Source organism: Budorcas taxicolor, chromosome 17, assembly GCF_023091745.1.
Source record: "Budorcas taxicolor isolate Tak-1 chromosome 17, Takin1.1, whole genome shotgun sequence".
Lineage (NCBI taxonomy): Eukaryota > Metazoa > Chordata > Mammalia > Artiodactyla > Bovidae > Budorcas > Budorcas taxicolor.
This window is the reverse complement of record NC_068926.1, coordinates 63,456,056-63,474,073: the sequence shown is the minus strand read 5'-3', so window position 1 is coordinate 63,474,073 and position 18,018 is coordinate 63,456,056. Positions and strand designations below refer to the sequence as shown.

Genomic DNA, 18,018 nt, shown 5'->3' with positions numbered 1-18,018 from the left:
GATATTCATTTGTACATATGCATGTACATAAATGTTTTCCTTACAAAATTGGGATGATACTAAAGCTTCTTCAAAAAATTAATTATTTTATATTACATCATTCCGTAGTCCCTGAAAAAACAGTGTGCCCTATTCTAATATGAAACTAAAAATTGCTCTATTATTGTTTCCAGTGTAATATGTACCACACAGACAACATCTCTAATTCTCCTCAACTAACACCTAGAGATGGACCCACCAAGTCAAAGGAAGTTGTACATTTTGAGACTTCAAATTTATGAATGGACCGTTATCACTGTGCCTTCACCAAAATTTAATCGAGTTTCTTAAAACTTGTTTATGTCTGGTTGAGTCAGTAAAATCAAGAAGGACAAACTGCTGTCAGTTAATGATTACTTCTTTGAGGATAAGATGCTGACTGAAAACTGAACTCTTATTGAATGTATTTTTCCTGTTCAAATTTTTTAAATTTTAAAATGAAAACAACAAAAATACAGTATCAGGGCTGGGGAGGAAGTGTGTTCTCAAGCACCGAGACAGGACCCTGAGCTACTGGGAAAGACTCAAAGGGCACCTTGGAAATATGTGCTAGGTGCTCTCTTCACAACCTTAAACACCCAAAATTCTCAGTGTAGATATCCTTTAACAAGGTCTAAGTCATACCTGAATTAATTTCAGAATGCACGTGACTGAAGGGGTAAAAACTCATATATAAGACAAATGTGAATCACAGTTAATAATGTTGAGATATTCATAATTCACCAGGACTCAAAGAGAGAAACTTGTCATCACAACATAGTACCAATAAAACTTAAGAGGGCTTTAAGCTGTGGTATCGATGACTGCTTTAATTCTTTTCATAACTTTAACACATGTGTGAAGTTCAGAAGGCCAAAGAAGCAAACATTTAGAGGTCTGAAACAGTTACCTTTTGAACTAGAGAGAGGGCTGCCTTGCTGTCTCCTCTTGGCGTCACTGAGAATGTCGATAACCAGAGTGGCAAACTCATGGGCGTTAAACCGAGCTAGTTTCTGTCTGCCCTGAGGGTGAAAAAATAATTGGAAATATTCCCAGATATAAAAATACACACATGTTCACATAAAATTAGTCAGACTATTGTTAAGAGTTCAGCAAAGGCCTTCCAGCATGCTCAAAGTACCATCAATCACAGCCATAACTGAATCAAACTTTGTTTCTATGGATAGTTTAAAACCATTTACATAATAGAACGATGTAACATTTCTCACAAGGCATATTTCTGTGAACTGAAACGAAATGGTTCTACTTCATGCTTTCTATTATCAATTCTGTTTTGAAATAGGGCTACTAGTCAAAAATCAATTTGAAGGGACAGATTTTTAAATTTCAAGATAAGAGTCTAGATGCTGGGACTCTCACTATATATAAACATTAATCAATAAAAATGAAAAGAACTTCATAATTAATTCAACTTCTCTCCTTTTGATGGATGCTTAGGCTTGGTTTCTGTGTTCTATCATTACATACAATACTTCGATGAAAGTATGCATAAAGCTTTGTACTTTTATTAGGACATATTCCCAAATAAGGTATTTGGATGCAAGGTACTTGGTATCCTGGGTGACAGGATGCAGTTAATTTTGAGGCCTCTGTAACCAGTTAACAAACTGCCTTGCTGCAGTCTGTAGCAATTTAAACTCTTCTCTGTGGCATAAGAATGTCACATCCTTACCATTGTGGAGTCTCCTTTATCATGTAACTTATTACTTTGATGGATGAAACGCTCATTAATGACTTCAGGTTGCTTTCTTTGATTACTAGTGAGGTGAAATATTTCTTTAAAAGGCGTTTGAAAGCCATGCGTAATTCTTCTGTGAACTGTCTTACGTTCTTTCTCAGTCACTTATTAACTTCTGTTGCTTTTCTTATCAATTTGTGATGTGTGTGTGGGTACGTAAAGGATATTACCATTTTAATCAGTCAAAAACATTTTAAATACCTGTCCTGGGAAAATAAAATACCACAGTATCGGTCATTCCCCAAAGATCACTACTAATGTGTTTCTGGACTCGGCCACTTGCCTGGTTCCGTGTCGATGAGTATTCGGGATTGACTGGAAGGAAGGGGACGACGGTTGTCTCGGTCACCAGGGTGCTGTGGTTCTGCGTGGCGAGCCAGACTAGCCAGAGGAAAGAGCCAGAGATAGAATCTCATCACCACGGGCACTGCTGCTCCTCTGAGAGCCGCGGCTCCCGCGTTACTATGGAGACTTGGGGTAGCACACTCCGAAGCCAACAAACACAAGAGTCAGTGTTGACACACGTGTTATCAGGACAGCAGGAGTTGGGCAAGGAGAAACACTGAGGCTGGCAGCTTGCTGCTGCCTATGGTAACAGAAGCTTAGTAAACAGAGCCACATGTTAAGTCACCTGCATCAGTCTCTCGCCTGTCAACTTCATCGTACACATCCATGGCAAGTTCTTCAAACAAATGATTACTTAGCTGAAAGCAAAAACATATCAGGGACACAAGGGACAAGGATTAACACTAGGAGAATGAGTGAGGACTGTGACTTATTCACCCTTCTACCTCCAACATCTTATCTAAAGCCAGCGCTTACTTAGCAAATACCCACCATTAAACAGACAATAGCATTTCCAAAATGGTACAGATCCTTTAAAAACACTTGCCGCCCGCTGCAGCCTCCCTCCAGACATGCAGATAAGAGGTGCACAAGGCAGCCAAAGTGCAAATCTCAAAGACAAGAGTCCATTTTCCACTCCTCGTGTGACATCACCTTGAAGTCTCTTCTGCTCTTTCTGGAAAACGTTTGCAGTGCCCCCCCGCCTCCATTGCAAGGGATCTTAAACCCTTGGTAGGATAAAGAAGTCAAAACATGCCATCTCAAGAGGATAAAACGTGCCCTGCAGGAAAATATCACCCAGACCTCTGGGTTAAGTCTCTCTGCTGTCTTCCTCAGTAGGTAGGGGTCCTCCAAACCCCCAAAGAACTACCTGAGCATCCCCTACCAAGGACAGCCTTTCTAATCAGTACACCGTGCAGTGTCCCAGCAAAACGGTCCCCACAGCCTGGGGCGCCTGCTTGGCAGCAGTCAGGTCTTCCTCAAACCAATGGTGACTAAGCCCCCACCAGGCTGGCCCCAGCTCTCCCTGCACTTCCTCCCTCATGAAACCCTGCTGCCCAGTGGATGTTACTTCCGGGGTGACTGCTGCCCTGCTCTGTGAGGGCAGATGCTGAATTTGTTCCATTCTCTACTATTCCCTTCATCCCCATACAGGCCCCAGCACTGAAATGGGACTCTAAATATCCATTCATTCACTGACCAGAAGGTACTTCCTGCAGAATTTAAACCTGGCTGTGCATACCTCACTGGGACTTGTTAAAATGGTTACAGTACATTGTTAGGTGACACAGGCAGAATAAACAATTCTGTAATTATGCTTCAGTTAAAAAACAGGCATCTGAAACAAGAATCAGAAAAATATACCAAAATACTGAGCCTGAACTTATTAAGAATATAGTAAGTGAAAAAAAAAAAGAATATAGTAAATGAGGATGATTCCCTTTCTCTATTTTCCAGATTTTCTCTAGTGTGGTTACACTACGTTTATAATTAAAAATCAGCTCTGAAAGACTTTTGCTGGATAAGGTGATGAAGGACTGGGAAACTGAACTTGCATCATAAACACCCAGTGTGCTTCCTCCAAGGGGCTAACAAGCTAATGTTATTATTACTAACAATCACTACAACAGCAGTACTGCTCAGGGCTTATACTGGAGGTGCCTTGCTAATATCATCATGATAGCAAATACTACAGCTCTTTGAAGACAAGAACTACAGTTATACCACTTTACAGAGAGGATACCCAGGCACAGAAGTTAGCGTGCCTCAAGTCACACAGCCAAGAAGTGAGGGACTGGAGAGGCAAGTTTCTCTCAGAATGTTAACATTTATGACTTCAAGGAATACACTAGTCATCTTACATTTCTCCCAGCTGTTCACTAGGGAGATACTGCAGGATGAACACTAAACTGGCACTGATACGAGGAGCCCACGGGGCATGGGCAGCTGACACCGAGCAGCTCTGACTCGCAGCTCTGCTGGACCACCGTCTCGCTTTCTAGGAGGGACATCGAGGCACAGAGCGGTGCGGAGCTCGTCTGAGCCGAGATCTGTACCTCAACAGTCTGACCCAGAGCCCAGGGTCTGGAGAGCTACACTCGACTCTGTCCCAGATATTTATCTAGTGCCTTTAACATCTGGAGATATTACAGACCTAACCCCAGCTTTCAGCCAAGCAAATGCAAAACAGCATAGTCAAAGGCAGCTGGGGTTTTCTTTTTAATGTTTTTATTATTTAAAATAAAAATTGGCTTACACACTGTAAGTAATAAAAGGAAGCACAGAATATTCAGTGCTGACTCCAAAGCTTATCATCTTAACTATAGGACCTCCTTAGTTTAAGAAAGGCAGTAAAAACACATACACACAGAACTGCAGATACAGAACACAGAGACACCAAACAAACTGCATAAAATACGTTTATTGCACATTACAGGTAAATGCTAGTGATGAGAAAGTCACCTTATGTATGATGTAGTCCTTAGTACTATACGAAGTTCTAGTAAAGAGTCTTCTATTACAAGGGGGATGAAGAGTAAGACATGAATTAGGAGAGCTGCGAATTCAGAGCTGAGCTTTAAGAATACTCCTACCTACACTGCGAAGGTGGTCAGACTTCAGCCACGTGAATGATGAAAGGGAGGACAGCTGGGAAAACAGGGCTCCTGAAAGGAGACCTGAAGGTGGCCTGAGAGGGCGCTAGCCCTTAAAGAGATAGTTAGATGCACACTCCCACTCCCACACACAGTGGGAGCCAGATGGGGAGAGGGGCCAGAACTGAAGAGTGAGAGCGGGATGATGCCCTTCAAGGTTATGACCAGAAGGATCTTGGTTCTGATCTTGAGAGTACAGAGAACAGCTAAGGTGGGTGAATCAGGTGGTTAGAATGGCTGGGGAAGCACCATGTGAGGCTTCATTTGTGGGGACTTAACATAGAGACTATGTTCCCAGAGGAGCAGACTTCTCAGGGGCCTGATTGCTGAAATGGACAGGCTGGAAAGAAACACGCAGACTATCGTAAGCTTGTGACCTGAAGAACTGGGTAAACTCTGAGCACACAGCCAGGGCAGAATTGGCTATTAAAAGCCTACATTTTACAAAGCTCTGATGAATGGTGTAGAACATGCCTGACAGTGAGTGGGGGCTGGATCCCAAATGGCAGTGAGCTTTTTATCAGTCTCTAGCATCCCACGAGGCTATAGGAAGTCATCCCAAGGAGTGCCCCACTCACTAGTTTACATTGAGAGAAACTACGGAACTCTTACAGGGAGAAACAACTTTCTAAAAGTCAAAGGCACAGTCCTCACTTTTAAAATGACAGAGAAAGATGGCAGTATTTGAAGCACAGCCAGTGAACTGGATGTACTCAACTTAGTACTTCCATTCTTCTTCACTGCAGACTCAATGGTCTGCTTCCGATTTAAGGTCTGAGAGCATGAAACAGAGTAATCTGATGTACTAGGTAACAGGCTGAGAACAGGTGTTAGCCGGACACATGGTTTTCCACAGGGGAGTTCACTAGGAAATAGAGATACTCACAGACTGAAGTTTCTTCTTAGCAGCTTTTGCCAATTCAGACAAATCCAGGCTGCTAAGAAAATGTACAACACTGATAAGCAAACAAATAAAACCATTTTCATGAGCTCTGTAAAAGGCTAAGGCAGCCAAGGGATCATGGACAAGGTCAGATGTCAAAATTCTTTAGCCCAATAGTCAGTGAGGAAACTGAACAGAACTTGGTAAGACTATCTCCTAGAAATACCACAATCATGCAAACATTTCTCATGGTAAAGAGAAAAATAACCACCTACTAACCAAAAGGCAAAAACTATTGCCATGCTAGTCCCCAGGGTGTGTATGTGATAAATCATAATTTTTAAAGTATTTTTTTTAACAGCACAATAGAAGAAAAATATAAAAGGGGCAGAATGTTAGAAACCAGAATGGCAAGATTACATATGGAATAGCAATTAATCTTTTCACAAACTCTTGACAGGATCTGTGCAAAGGTTATTAGCTATATAAGGGTTTAAAGTTCATTTCTACAGCCATGATCTCATTTGACCTTACAGACCAGAGGTCAACAGATTATAATCCCCCTTTTTGTTTGAGCTAAGTATGGAATTTACATTTTTAGGTGGTTGGGGGAAAAAAAACACAACAAATGATACTTGGTAATATGTGGAAATTATATGAAATTCCAATTTTAGTATCCAGAAATAAAATTTCACTGGAACAGACATGCCTTTCATTTACAGGGCCCACGAATGCTTTCATTACAACTGGCAGAGTAGCTGTGGCAGAGGGTGTGTGGCCCAAAAAGCCTAAAGTATTTACTATCTAGCCCTTAACAACAACAACCACAAAACGTGTTGATCCCTATTATAGACAGAGGATATATTCTCTTATAACACAGAAATATTCTGTGATATATCTAGAGACACAATATACTGTCACAGCTGGCTAAAACTATGACAGTATCACAGACTCCGATTTTCTTATTAGCAAATTTGTTACTTGCGCTCTTTCAAACTTAAAATTTTATATGGTGGTTTACTTACAGCCGTCTTATTTCCAAAGTGCATAGCCATAAAAGAGAAAAATGTATGGGCTTTGTTAAACACAAAATATAATACACTTATACACTAAAAAACCAAGGAAAATACTCATGACAGATATAATTGATTGGCATTTCAATGGCCTTACCTGTCTGCCATTTGAGGTATTATAAAGTGCTGTCCATTTTTGTGATCTGAAATGGAAACCAAGCCAGAGTCTCATTTGTATAAATACTAGTAAGATCTGTAAAGGAATACCATTATTTTCTGAATTTATGTTTTGCTCCTCTCACTACACAGTTTTTGTTCCTCTCTCTCCTCTTTGCTCTCTTTTTTTGAATATTTTAAATCAAAACATCTTTTGATTATTTGGATAATTTTTTAACATTCCATTTTAATTTATCTCTAGAGTTTCTGACCATATATGATTGCATAGTCTTTTTTCAATGCTAGGGATTATAATATGCAAAACTTGTTAAAATCTACCGGAAATAATATTTTACCATTTTAAGAAAAGTGCAAAAACTTACCTTCATATTTCTTTTTCCCTCTCCCCTTTCATGTTGTAACTGTCAAATATATTACTGACACATGCTGAAAACCACACCATACAATACTATAACTTTTGCTTTAAACTGTCATACACACCTTTAAAAAACTTAAGAATAACACAGGCTATTGTATTTATCCAATACTTGTCATTTCTGTTGCTGTTCTTTCATTCCTGAAGTTCCGAGATTCGCTTTGGTTCATCAACTCCCTTCCACCCAAAGAACTTCCTTTAGTATTTCTGTTAGAGCAACTAATTCTCTTTTCTTTCATCTTAAAATGTCTCTTTTTTTTTCATTCTTGAAGGTTATTTTCATGGAAATAGAGTTCTTTCTTTTCAGCATTTAAAAAATATTGTTCTACTTCCTTTTCATCTCTGGTTTCTGATGAGAAATCCACAGTCATACACATAATTGTTCTTTTATATAGTATCATTTTTTTTCCTTGGCTGCTTTCAAGGCATTTTCTTTCTTCGTATTTTAGCCGTTTGAGTTTGATGTGTCTGAGTGATGATTGGAGTTCATCCTGTTTGGAGTTCTCTGAGCTTTTCAAGTTGTGATTTTACGTCTTTTGCCAAATTTAGAGTTTTTACCCAATATTTCTTCAAATATTTTTTCTGCACCACATTCTTTCTTCTCTCTTTCTGAGAGTCTGATGATACAAATGTTCTGGTTTTGTCCCGTAGGTCCCTAAAGCTCTGCTAAGCCTCCTTTTCCTCCCACTCTTCTTTCTCTCTGTTGCTCAAACTGGATTATTTCTAGTGATCTGTTTTCAACTCACTGACTTTTTTCTTTGTCATCTCCATCCTAACTAAACCCATCCAGTGGGTTTTAAAATTTTAGTTATTGTATTTTTTAGTTCTAACATTTCTGTTCTTTTCTATATCTTCTGTTTCTCTGCTGAGGTTTTATTCAATTTGCTTCAATAATGTTCACACTTACTTCTTAGAGCATGATATTACTATCTGCTTTAAAATCTTTATCTGATAATTCTAACCTCAGAGTCACTGAGGGTTGGCATCTGCTAATAACTACCTTTTCCCATGCAAGTCTTTGGGATTTTCCTGTTTCTTCACATGTCAAGTAATTTTGGATGGTATCCCAGATATTTTACATAGTATGTAAAATAGTAGTTTACATACTCCATCTCACTGGGAACTGTGGAGACTCTTGTAAGCCTTCCTTGAATTCTGTGGTGAATGTTAATATTTTGTTTTAGCAGGCACCTGACCAGGCAGGTTCTGCCTCCTGGGCCAAGTGCTGAGAAAGACTAAAGATAAAAGCCGTCAGGGTTCCCCTCAGGCTCTTGGTCAGAGATTTAGGCACCTGTGCTTGCCATTACTGAAGCCACAGGATTACTAGTGGGGAAAGGAAAAGAGAAAACTCCTGTGGGAACTCCCCGATTCTCAGTCCTGTCAGAGTTCCATTTCCTGCTCCTCAGATCAGACAGAGAAGGCTTCTTTGCTCTTGCTGTGCAATTCCAGGTTTGGGGCTGTTCTGGAGGCCATATCAGAAGTAAAATAAAGGGGACACTCACCACCAGCTTGATGTCACTGTGAGTTCCCTAGCCTGCCTGCTGGAGTCCTTAGATAGCTACTCCATGCATTTTTGGTCCAGGGTTTTTACTGTGTTCAGAAGGAGAGACAGGGTGAAGTGCGCTTACTCCATCTCACCGGGAACTGGAATCACACCAGGGGCTCTTAACTCTGTTGTACAACCAGGGTGGAGAACCACTGGTTATGTGATTATACACATATGTGGATATGCTGTATCAGGGGTTGGCACACTTTTTCTGCAAAGGGCCAGACTAAATAGTTTAGGCTCTGTGGCCATATGGTCTCTGTTGTAATTACTCAACCTACTCAGTTCTGCTGCTGTAGTGTGAAAGCGGTCACAGACAATACATAAATGAGTGGGCATGGCTATGTTGCAATAAAACTTTATTTTTAAAAATCAACGTAACAGGCCTATCTGGCCCACAGACCAAGGTTTGCTGACCCCAGTTCTACCTCATGAACAAGGCAGGTTAATGGTAAAGTTCACTTTTTCCCTTTTCCCCATCCCTTAGCTAGCAGAATTCTGCAAACAACTATAGAGGTTAAGGCTTTGCTCTTCCATGCTGACTCCCATTAACCACAAGAACTGTGGTGCCGCATTCAGGCTGGGTTCAGCGATGCTCTCTGATTCCTGAAATGGCCAAACTGTACAGCAATCATTTTAAAAACTAAAATGTCAAGCTGTGACCGATGTTATGTATTTCACATATAGCAAAATATGCCGTAGTCATCATTTCACACAGAAATCCTTATTTGCAGTTTTCTCCAGCATACGTTAGAGCACAGACCATAAACAGCAGTGTCCTGACTTGCTCTCCCAGGACCTGCCTGGCTGCAGCTGTGGAGAGACTGCTCTCCTTCACTCACCTGGTTTCCTGCCACAGAGATAGAAGGCTAGTCTGTCAGTCAACTCGTACTGAATTTCTACAAGGCGCTCTGCCAGCTCGTGGTGCCCTCCTTGCCTACAAGAGAAGACAAAGTGCCATTTATACTATTCACTGGTCCCGGGTGCTAGAAAAGTACAGAGACACCCCCGAGATACCTGAGGAATTTATAAAATGTGACTTTTCAGAATAATCTACCTTTTTGTGTGAGGTAAACTGTCAAGGTCGACTCCGATTTCCACTCTTATAAAATTGCTTTCAAAATTTCCACTACCCCTTTTCTCTGATTAATTTGTGAGACAGGGGACTCCCCTGGTGGTCCAAGGGTTAAGAACCCGCCTGCCAACGCAGGAGACATAAGAGATGCGGGTTCCATCCCTGGGTCGGAAAGATCCCCTGGAGAAGGGCATGGCAACCCACTCCAGTATTCTTGCCTGGTGAATACCATGGAGAGAGGAGCCTGGCAGCCTATAGTCCATGGCGTCGCAGAGAGTCAGACACGACTGAAGTGACTTAGCACACACACGTCAACGATGGTGTGTTAGACCTGATGAAGTACTGCGTTCCTCAGCACCTGAGCTCTTATTCCCAGACACACTCTGCTCTATCCAGTCAGGACCCTGCTGTGCATATGTGCCCTGTCCACCCCTCCCTTCAGAACTTGACCCACATCCTTCTCCTCCTCTGAAATACCTTAGCTCCTCTTCACACACCCAAATCCAATCCTTTCTTCAAAGACCAACTAAAGACATTACTTAATGATCTGGGCCATAGTGAAGAAATACTATGTATGTATCCATTATGGTAATGAGTTCTACATTATCTTGCCTCATTTAACTCTTACATGCGTTTATGAATCCTTCCTCCATGAGAGAGTAAAGTCTAGAGGGGCAGAGTTTTGTCATTTCACTTGTCATTTTCAAGTTGTCAACTGTCATTTTACCCTGTGCAGAGCATCGTTCTTTGTAGTTAATTTGGAAAAAGAAGGAAAGATGACCCATCTTCTGTCATTTAAATGATATTAAAGACTAATCTGTGGATTTACTTTTTTATTTTCCATTACTTCACAGCCAAAATTTTCAAACGAAGAAAAATTTAAAGAATTTTATAGGGACCCCTGAGATGTCCAGTACCTAAATTCTGCAATTAACATTTTACGATACTTGTTGAACCACATATCTATCTATACTGGGGCTTCCCAGGCGGCGCCAGTGGTAAAGAATCTGCCTGCCAATGCAGGAGATGTAGGTTCAATTCCTGGGTCAGGAAGATCCCTTGGGGTAGGAAATGGCAATCTGCTCCAGGATTCTTGCCTGGAAAATTCCATGGAGAGAGGAGTCTGGTGGGCTGCAGCCCACTGGGTCGCAAAGAGTCGGACACGGCTGAGCACACAGGCACACCCATACAGACTTGTCTCTAAGTCCAAGCAATGACTAAAAGTATTCAAAAAAAACTGAGCAGGGGGTTCTGCAACTCTTTATACTTGATGTGGATCCCAACCATGGCTCAAATACCACTACGTTACAAAGGATAAAAAAAATGAAAGACTGAAAGCTAAACACAGTGGTTAATGGTTCTACCTTCCCCAGCTTTGAGTGGCTCTAAGATCATATGCACTTGAAATTTCTTCATCTGCAAAATAACAGAATTCAAATCTCTGAAGGAGCTAAATGCTACCCATGCACAATTTAGCCACTTTTAACAATGAATCATACACAAGGTAAATAATCCCAAACAGAGAGAGGTAACAGAGTCGAGTCTCTCACCTGGCATAGTCGACAGGAGTTTTCCCACTGGAGTCTTGGGTGCCCGGGTCTGCTCCGTATACTGCCAACAATTCCGCCTGTAGAATCTGCCCTGCTTTGGAGGCCACGTGGAGGGGGGTGTTTCCTTTCTCCTAAGAATCATTAATACAAAGTACACAAAAAGAAACGAATTAAATAACCCGAAGGCTAAGCAAATGCAGCCCATTTAGTTTTAACTTAATATCTGAACCAATTTGTGCTTTCTTACAGGGTGAAAAAAGTTGGCTTGTGCGCCTAAAGATAACAGCCTCAAACAGGTTTCGAGATTCCCTGTTCTCACGCTTGAATGGAGTTGCTGAAAAACACATAAACAAGAGAAGAACATTTGTTAAAAGTGTAAAGAATGAGGGAGCAAAGCAGCTGGCAGACCAGTGCAATCTACATTATCGAAGCACTACAACATCTTTATCTCGCTTAGCAAGGTGAATGGAGCCACAGCTACCCCTGGGCTCTAAGGCAGAGTCAGGCCTACATTACTGATAAGGGAACTAGGGCTGGGAAGGCTGATGCGCCCAAAGGCATGATCTGTCTAAGTGGCGCAACCAGTCTGAGTGAGAGGGACTGTGAGGAGGGGTTAAGCATGGCTCTGAAGTCTGACAGACCTGAATTTCAAACCATATACCCCTCAAGCTGTGTGAACTTGAGAAAGTGTTTAAAGCAATCTGAACCTGTTTCCTTATCTCTAAAATAGTGATAAAAATGCCATCTATTCACGGGCAACTATAAGAGATCAATGATACAACAGAGCATGGAGCTGGTACACAGGAAATGCCCAAAGAAAACAGCTGCTATTATTATTGCTGTTGTTATTAGCTGTTAATATTGAACCTAGGGCTTTAGAGCTTCAGATCCTAGGCTGTGTAAATCACAAGATGCCGCCTTATATCACACCCTCTCCACAACACTAGTCTTAGCCTTGTGCAGAATGATTTAATGAAGTCTTTCGGGGTGGAAACAGGCCTGTGGCATATCAGATTCCATAGCACTGCGGAAAAGCCCTTATACAGTCAGAGGATAAGCTACCTTCCTGCAACTCTTCCTTCAACCCTAGAACTGTCCAAAATGCAAGCATCCTTACCACAGGATTGAAGAGAGCTACTCTAACATCTGCATCCCGGCCTTGTTTTCCTAATTAATTTTATTTTTAAAAATTGTGGTTTAAAACCACAATGAATGGAAGTAACAATCACATCCACCTTCAGGCAAAGTTTAAAATTCTGAACTGTGATTGCCTCTGCTCTGCAGAGCATCTGCCAAAAGCAGCACTTTGAAAATTAAGATACGCGTTTTTGTGGCATCTCTCAAAAACATGCAAAGGCCCACATAAAGAAAGCGGTCAACTCATCTTGTGAGTTTAATAAACCATCCCATGGACTACGGCTCTGAGTGATGCCCTACTTCCTGAAGATCTCACTCGGCGTGCAACCTAGAAACCTGCACAAGTCCCACAGACCGTGTAGTCCCTCCTAGAAACAAACTATGACAAGCTCCTATTTCAAAGCTCTGCAAACAAAAACTTACAGAAATACGACTTTAGAACCAGACCTAGAAAACACAAATAGTTTCCTGGATACTTATTTTTTCCTTTGTCCCACTAGTATACCTCCACTAATATGAATGGTTGCTATTTGAATTAAGATGAGAGAAGAAACCAACTGCAAAAAAAGCTGTTACTAATTATTTCGTGTTCAGAAAGGAGTTGTTTTTCTTTTCTTTCTAAGTGTCTTTTTTTCCCCAAACAGGACAATGTGCTGTTTCATCCGGTAATTTCAGGATTCTGAAAGGTGTGACCCACCTTACTGAGATCTTTGGTGGTCACACTGTCGTCATCCCGGCAGGGCAAGCGGTGGACAAACGCTAACATCTGATACTTGGCTCTGATGAATTCTGCTTTATTAGGACTGGTTTGAGAACAAAAAAAGAAAACAGTTCACTGGCAGTTCAGATACAACATTCCCCATTCTTCAGACTGTAAAGAGAAGAGGAAGTGACCCACATCCCCCACTCAAGAATAAAAGGAACAATACTGAAGTAAGCTTTGGCAGTGTGTTAAGACCTGAAGTCTGAAAACGTACATTAGTCATTATAATGGCCAGGACTGCAGAATACCTGCTTTTTATAGTATCTTTCTTCTCTGTGTAATTTTCTGAAGTGACCTAGCAACCTTGGGAGGAAGCAGCTCTTTGTCCCATCTTGTAAGAATCCAGATGTCTGGTCTGACTGCCTGTTGGTTGAGCACCTAAGCGCAAACCCAGTGACATCGACAGCCACCAAGCCTTACTCTTAAACTGGATAAACCAGACTTGCGCTGGGTAGCCATGCGGAAGAGACGGTCCCATGCCTGGCTTCGTTCTGCATTCCTAACGGCAAAGAGTTCAACACACAACTGGGTGACCAACTCCTGCGCTGCCCCTGTGGAGGCTGGTCCAAGACAGCTGCGCTCCTTTCAGTGGGCCCCAGGGGTTAAGAAAAAATAAGAGTATTTATAAACATTCCACTCACTGTACTTTGTCCTGTGGATTAGCTTTGCGTCTTCCACTCATAATAGAGGTGGGGTCCAGTAACGAATGCTCCCATATAGAATTAGCACCATTATTATACAAGGTTTCAACCATCTAAAACCAAGCAGTATAAAATCACATTTTAATTTCTTTCTACAAACATTCGATGGAAATCAGTGACTGAACTGATTCTACTACAAACACTAGCATGACTAGGAGATCACACACTTCATTACTTTCTGTTTTAGAATAAGAAAGAAGAACCTACATGCAGTATTCAAGTTTGACCAGGAGGACAGCTAAATACTTCAATGGGTTTGATTACATTTTCTAATACATGATGAAGAAAGAGCACTTTGACACTTTAGGACAGCACTGCCCAAGCCTGAGCATCCACATACTATTTTTCAAGATTCTTAATCTTTTTCTTTAAATCCACTTACCTTCTAAAACTTTCACTAGCAATTAGAATTTGATGCCCTACTTATAGTTTTATGCAACCACTGAAATAAATATTTGAGTATTACCTACATCTACCTTTGATCAGTGGTAAAGAATCTACCTGCCAACACAGGAGATGTGGGTTCAGGAAAATCCCCTGAAAAAGGAAATGGCAACCCACTCCAGTATTCTTGCCGGGGAAAAACCCATGGACAGAGGAGCCTGGCGGGTCTGTACTGAGGTGGGCCCGACTGAACGATCGAGCGTGCACATCAACCTCGAGTACCACTAGTGGCCCACGTGTCACTCGGGGAGCTGCTGTGCTAGGGTCAAGTCTGGCATTTTAAACTTCTCATCTCTGGACTTTATTCATATCCTACAATATAATATAGGGTATGACATAATATCTGTACTCTGTATAATCTGACAGCAGTAAACACCCATTTTCACATGGGAATGAGCTGTTAGAAACTTCTGAGCAGAAGTTATTAATAATAATAAACCATTTTCATTTCCGAGCATGCCTCCTGACAAGGCCTCATCTGATTTTTACAACAGTGCAGATACTGTCGTATCAGAGATCTAAATTCACCCTTTCGGGACAGGCTGTGCAGCTGCCACAGATTTAGTAAAATATGTACTCAAGACAAATGAAGGCAAAACACATGCCAAAGTCTGAGTTCCAACAGAACTCAAAGAATGTGTACCCCAAAATAGAAGTACCCGGTGACACGATAATGGACCCCCAAATAAAACTAAGAGCCACTGAATACTTGGTAGGGTGTTAGGCATTCAATCAAAACAGAACTTGATTGTCTCTAACAAGTTATACGAACTTTAAGAGAACTTAAATCAGATGCATCAGAAACTTCGGAGGACTCCTATCAAAGCAGGAAACTTAATGAAAAGTTTCTAAGGCAGTCGCTTTCAGGAACATTCATCGTGGTAAGTGGAAAAGACAGGCTGTTTAAAAAACAATTTCTGGTGATATTCTAGAAAGACGGCAGTAAAACATTAGGAAGAAATTTTAATGACTATCTGTCTACCTATAGTCGAGCTTTTCCAGATTTTCACTAGGAGGAAAATAATCTTAAATAACGAATTCAATACTTATATATAGCACTGATAAGCTTGGCACCTCTACTCAATTAGGATTCAAACATTATTGTAAGGTTTAAGAAGTGTAATTTCAGTTGCTAAAACAGTAACTCCTAAAAACTTAAACTTCTTGAGGAGAATTCTTATTCTTTACCTGAAGCAATGTCGGAGGCCATGGTGTGTGTTTAAGATGCCTCACTTGAGAGATATGGCGTCCCAGACTCCGATGGACACTGCAGCACTCATCGCATATAAAAGTTCCCCTATTTACGGATGCCCAGGAAGGATCTGGAGAGAAGAGTGAGATCAGTGGTAAGGATACCAGGTGGTTGCCATTCTGCCAGGTGGCAAAAGATGACCAAGGTTTGGTGTTTCAGAAAAACAAGACATTCCTGTTGTGTTGGTATGCTCGTCAACATGTTAAGCTGGGGAGCTTGTCTGATGATACCACCTATCTTGGCTGGGGGTACAATGTTAACAGAGATGGAAAACATGGATTGAAGCCCTGAGTGAGCACTTACCTGCTTTCTGGTCCAGGGCCACAATCTGTAGCCCTAGTAAGATCTACTATCTCAGATGTGTGCTCCTTCATTAAACGTAAGAGAAGCAAATTGAGAGGGTTCACCTGAATCATTCTGACTCCATCTCCACAAATGGCAGGACAACAAAACTGCCCATGAACAATCCACACAGAATTATGTGAAGTGAATGGTGAAAAGACAGCTATCGACACGCCTCTGGGCTCAGCAGAAAGCTGCAAATGACACAACTATAAAATAGCTCAGCTGCGGTGGCTCTGAAAACAGACTGGGAAACCTGGCCTCCTCCAGTAGGAAATGTGCTAGGATATCCATTAGCTGTCTTAAATAAACTGTTGAGTCTGATCTCACCATGGACCTGAAAGAACAGAAGCTGTAAAAACATCAGCCTCACAGAAAAAAGATGCAAAATACAAATGAGCAATATTTTTGATGTGCGCATGATACTTTTTTTCCTGTGAAGTCTGACAAAGCCTCATTAGGCACCCTTTGAAACAAGGAAAAACACACACTTGGTAAGCAGTAAGAATAACTCACGCTGGGAAAGTAAACTAAATATTTAGAAACTCAAAACACAGACAGACCTTCTACATTTCATCAGATTCACACAAGGGGTGACAATAGGTACCGCTCAAGCTGCTTGGCTTGAGGGTTATATTTAAAAATTCTCCAATGTCCACAAAAATCTCTAAAATGCATGTACACCATCCTTACCATTTCTAACAGTTTATTCAAACCCCTTCCAACCATATAATGAAAAGTTATGGGATTTCAATCAAAGACAAACTGGGAGTCAGAGAGTGTGGTGGTTAAGAGGGCTGGCTCTGGAGACAAGCGGTCCAGGGTTTGAACCCCAACTCTGCCACTTCTTGCGCAAGGATCTTAGGCAAGTTATTGCTTTGAGGGTGCTCATCATGGATCAAATAGGAGAACAACACATCTCAGTGCGGTGAGGATATAAAGAGTAAGTGAAGCTCTTTGCATATAGTAAGTATTCAGTAATGTGAGCTGTTATAACTTTTCCCAATTATTTTGTAAGTACCACTCAAGTATTTTCAAGAGCTCACTGCAATTCATGGCCACTAGAGAAAGTCTTTGATTGTTATTCGAAACATTGAATGTTCCACATGAACACTATCTTACTACACTGAAAAACCTCATGGAGTTTTCAGGTAGTTGAACTCAGAATAGGATATGAACTAGATTCATTAAAGAAAAAAAAAAGGTAAACCAGGACTTCCCTGGCGATCCAGTGGTTAAGACTCTGCACTCCCACGGCAGGGTGCACGTGTTTAGTGCTTGGTCAGGAAACTAAGATCCTGCATGCCATGCAGCATGGCAAAAAAATAAATAAAAATAAAAAAAGATAAACTATTTACTATGATTTGATCATAGTTAATCAAACATTTTGGAGTTTCAGCTTTAGTATCAGTCCTTCCAATGAATATTCAGTGTTGATTACCTTTAGGATTGACTGGTTAGGGAAACCAATCCTTGAATACTCATTTCCAGGAGCGAGGATCAATGCTGAAGCTCCAAAACATTTGATTAACTATCATCAAATCTTAGTAATTAGTTTACCTATCTTTTATTTATTTATTTATTTTTGCCATGTTGCAAAGCATTGGAATTCCCACTCATTGGAAAAGACCCTGATGCTGGGAAAGATTGAGGGCAAGAGGAAAAGAGGACGACAGAGAACAGAGGATGAGATGGTTAGATGGCGTCATCGACTCAATGGACACGCATTTGAGCCAGCTTTGGGAGACAGTGAAGGACAGGGAAGTCTGGCATGCTGCAGTCAATGGGACTGCAAAGAGTTGGACACGATTTAGGGACTGAACAGCAACAATCAAAAGTTTGCCATGAAACAAAAGCTCAAACAAAATTCTTCAGTGAAGTACAACTATGTCAGTACTACTAAAGCACTCTAAAAAACAAAGACTGGAAACATCAAGATGAAAG

General features: G+C 41.1%; 1 protein-coding gene across 6 annotated transcripts in view; it reads right to left on the bottom strand.

The window, feature by feature from the left end:
- Nucleotides 1-18,018, bottom strand: part of GIT2 (GIT ArfGAP 2) — a 41,298-nt gene that overhangs the window by 20,852 nt on the left and 2,428 nt on the right. For 3 of the 6 annotated variants that reach the window (XM_052654436.1, XM_052654438.1, XM_052654439.1), the window contains exons 2-12: nucleotides 15,669-15,802; nucleotides 13,977-14,089; nucleotides 13,270-13,375; nucleotides 11,683-11,769; nucleotides 11,436-11,566; nucleotides 9,653-9,747; nucleotides 6,830-6,875; nucleotides 5,663-5,714; nucleotides 2,409-2,481; nucleotides 2,061-2,158; nucleotides 929-1,040 (exon numbers count right to left, since the gene is read on the bottom strand). In XM_052654436.1, the coding sequence (XP_052510396.1) occupies nucleotides 929-1,040; nucleotides 2,061-2,158; nucleotides 2,409-2,481; nucleotides 5,663-5,714; nucleotides 6,830-6,875; nucleotides 9,653-9,747; nucleotides 11,436-11,566; nucleotides 11,683-11,769; nucleotides 13,270-13,375; nucleotides 13,977-14,089; nucleotides 15,669-15,802 (1,047 nt within the window). Of the gene's footprint in view, nucleotides 1-928; nucleotides 1,041-2,060; nucleotides 2,159-2,408; nucleotides 2,482-5,662; nucleotides 5,715-6,829; nucleotides 6,876-9,652; nucleotides 9,748-11,435; nucleotides 11,567-11,682; nucleotides 11,770-13,269; nucleotides 13,376-13,976; nucleotides 14,090-15,668; nucleotides 15,803-18,018 lie in introns of those variants that run through there. The other 3 variants (XM_052654437.1, XM_052654440.1, XM_052654441.1) reach the window with 2 other exon arrangements.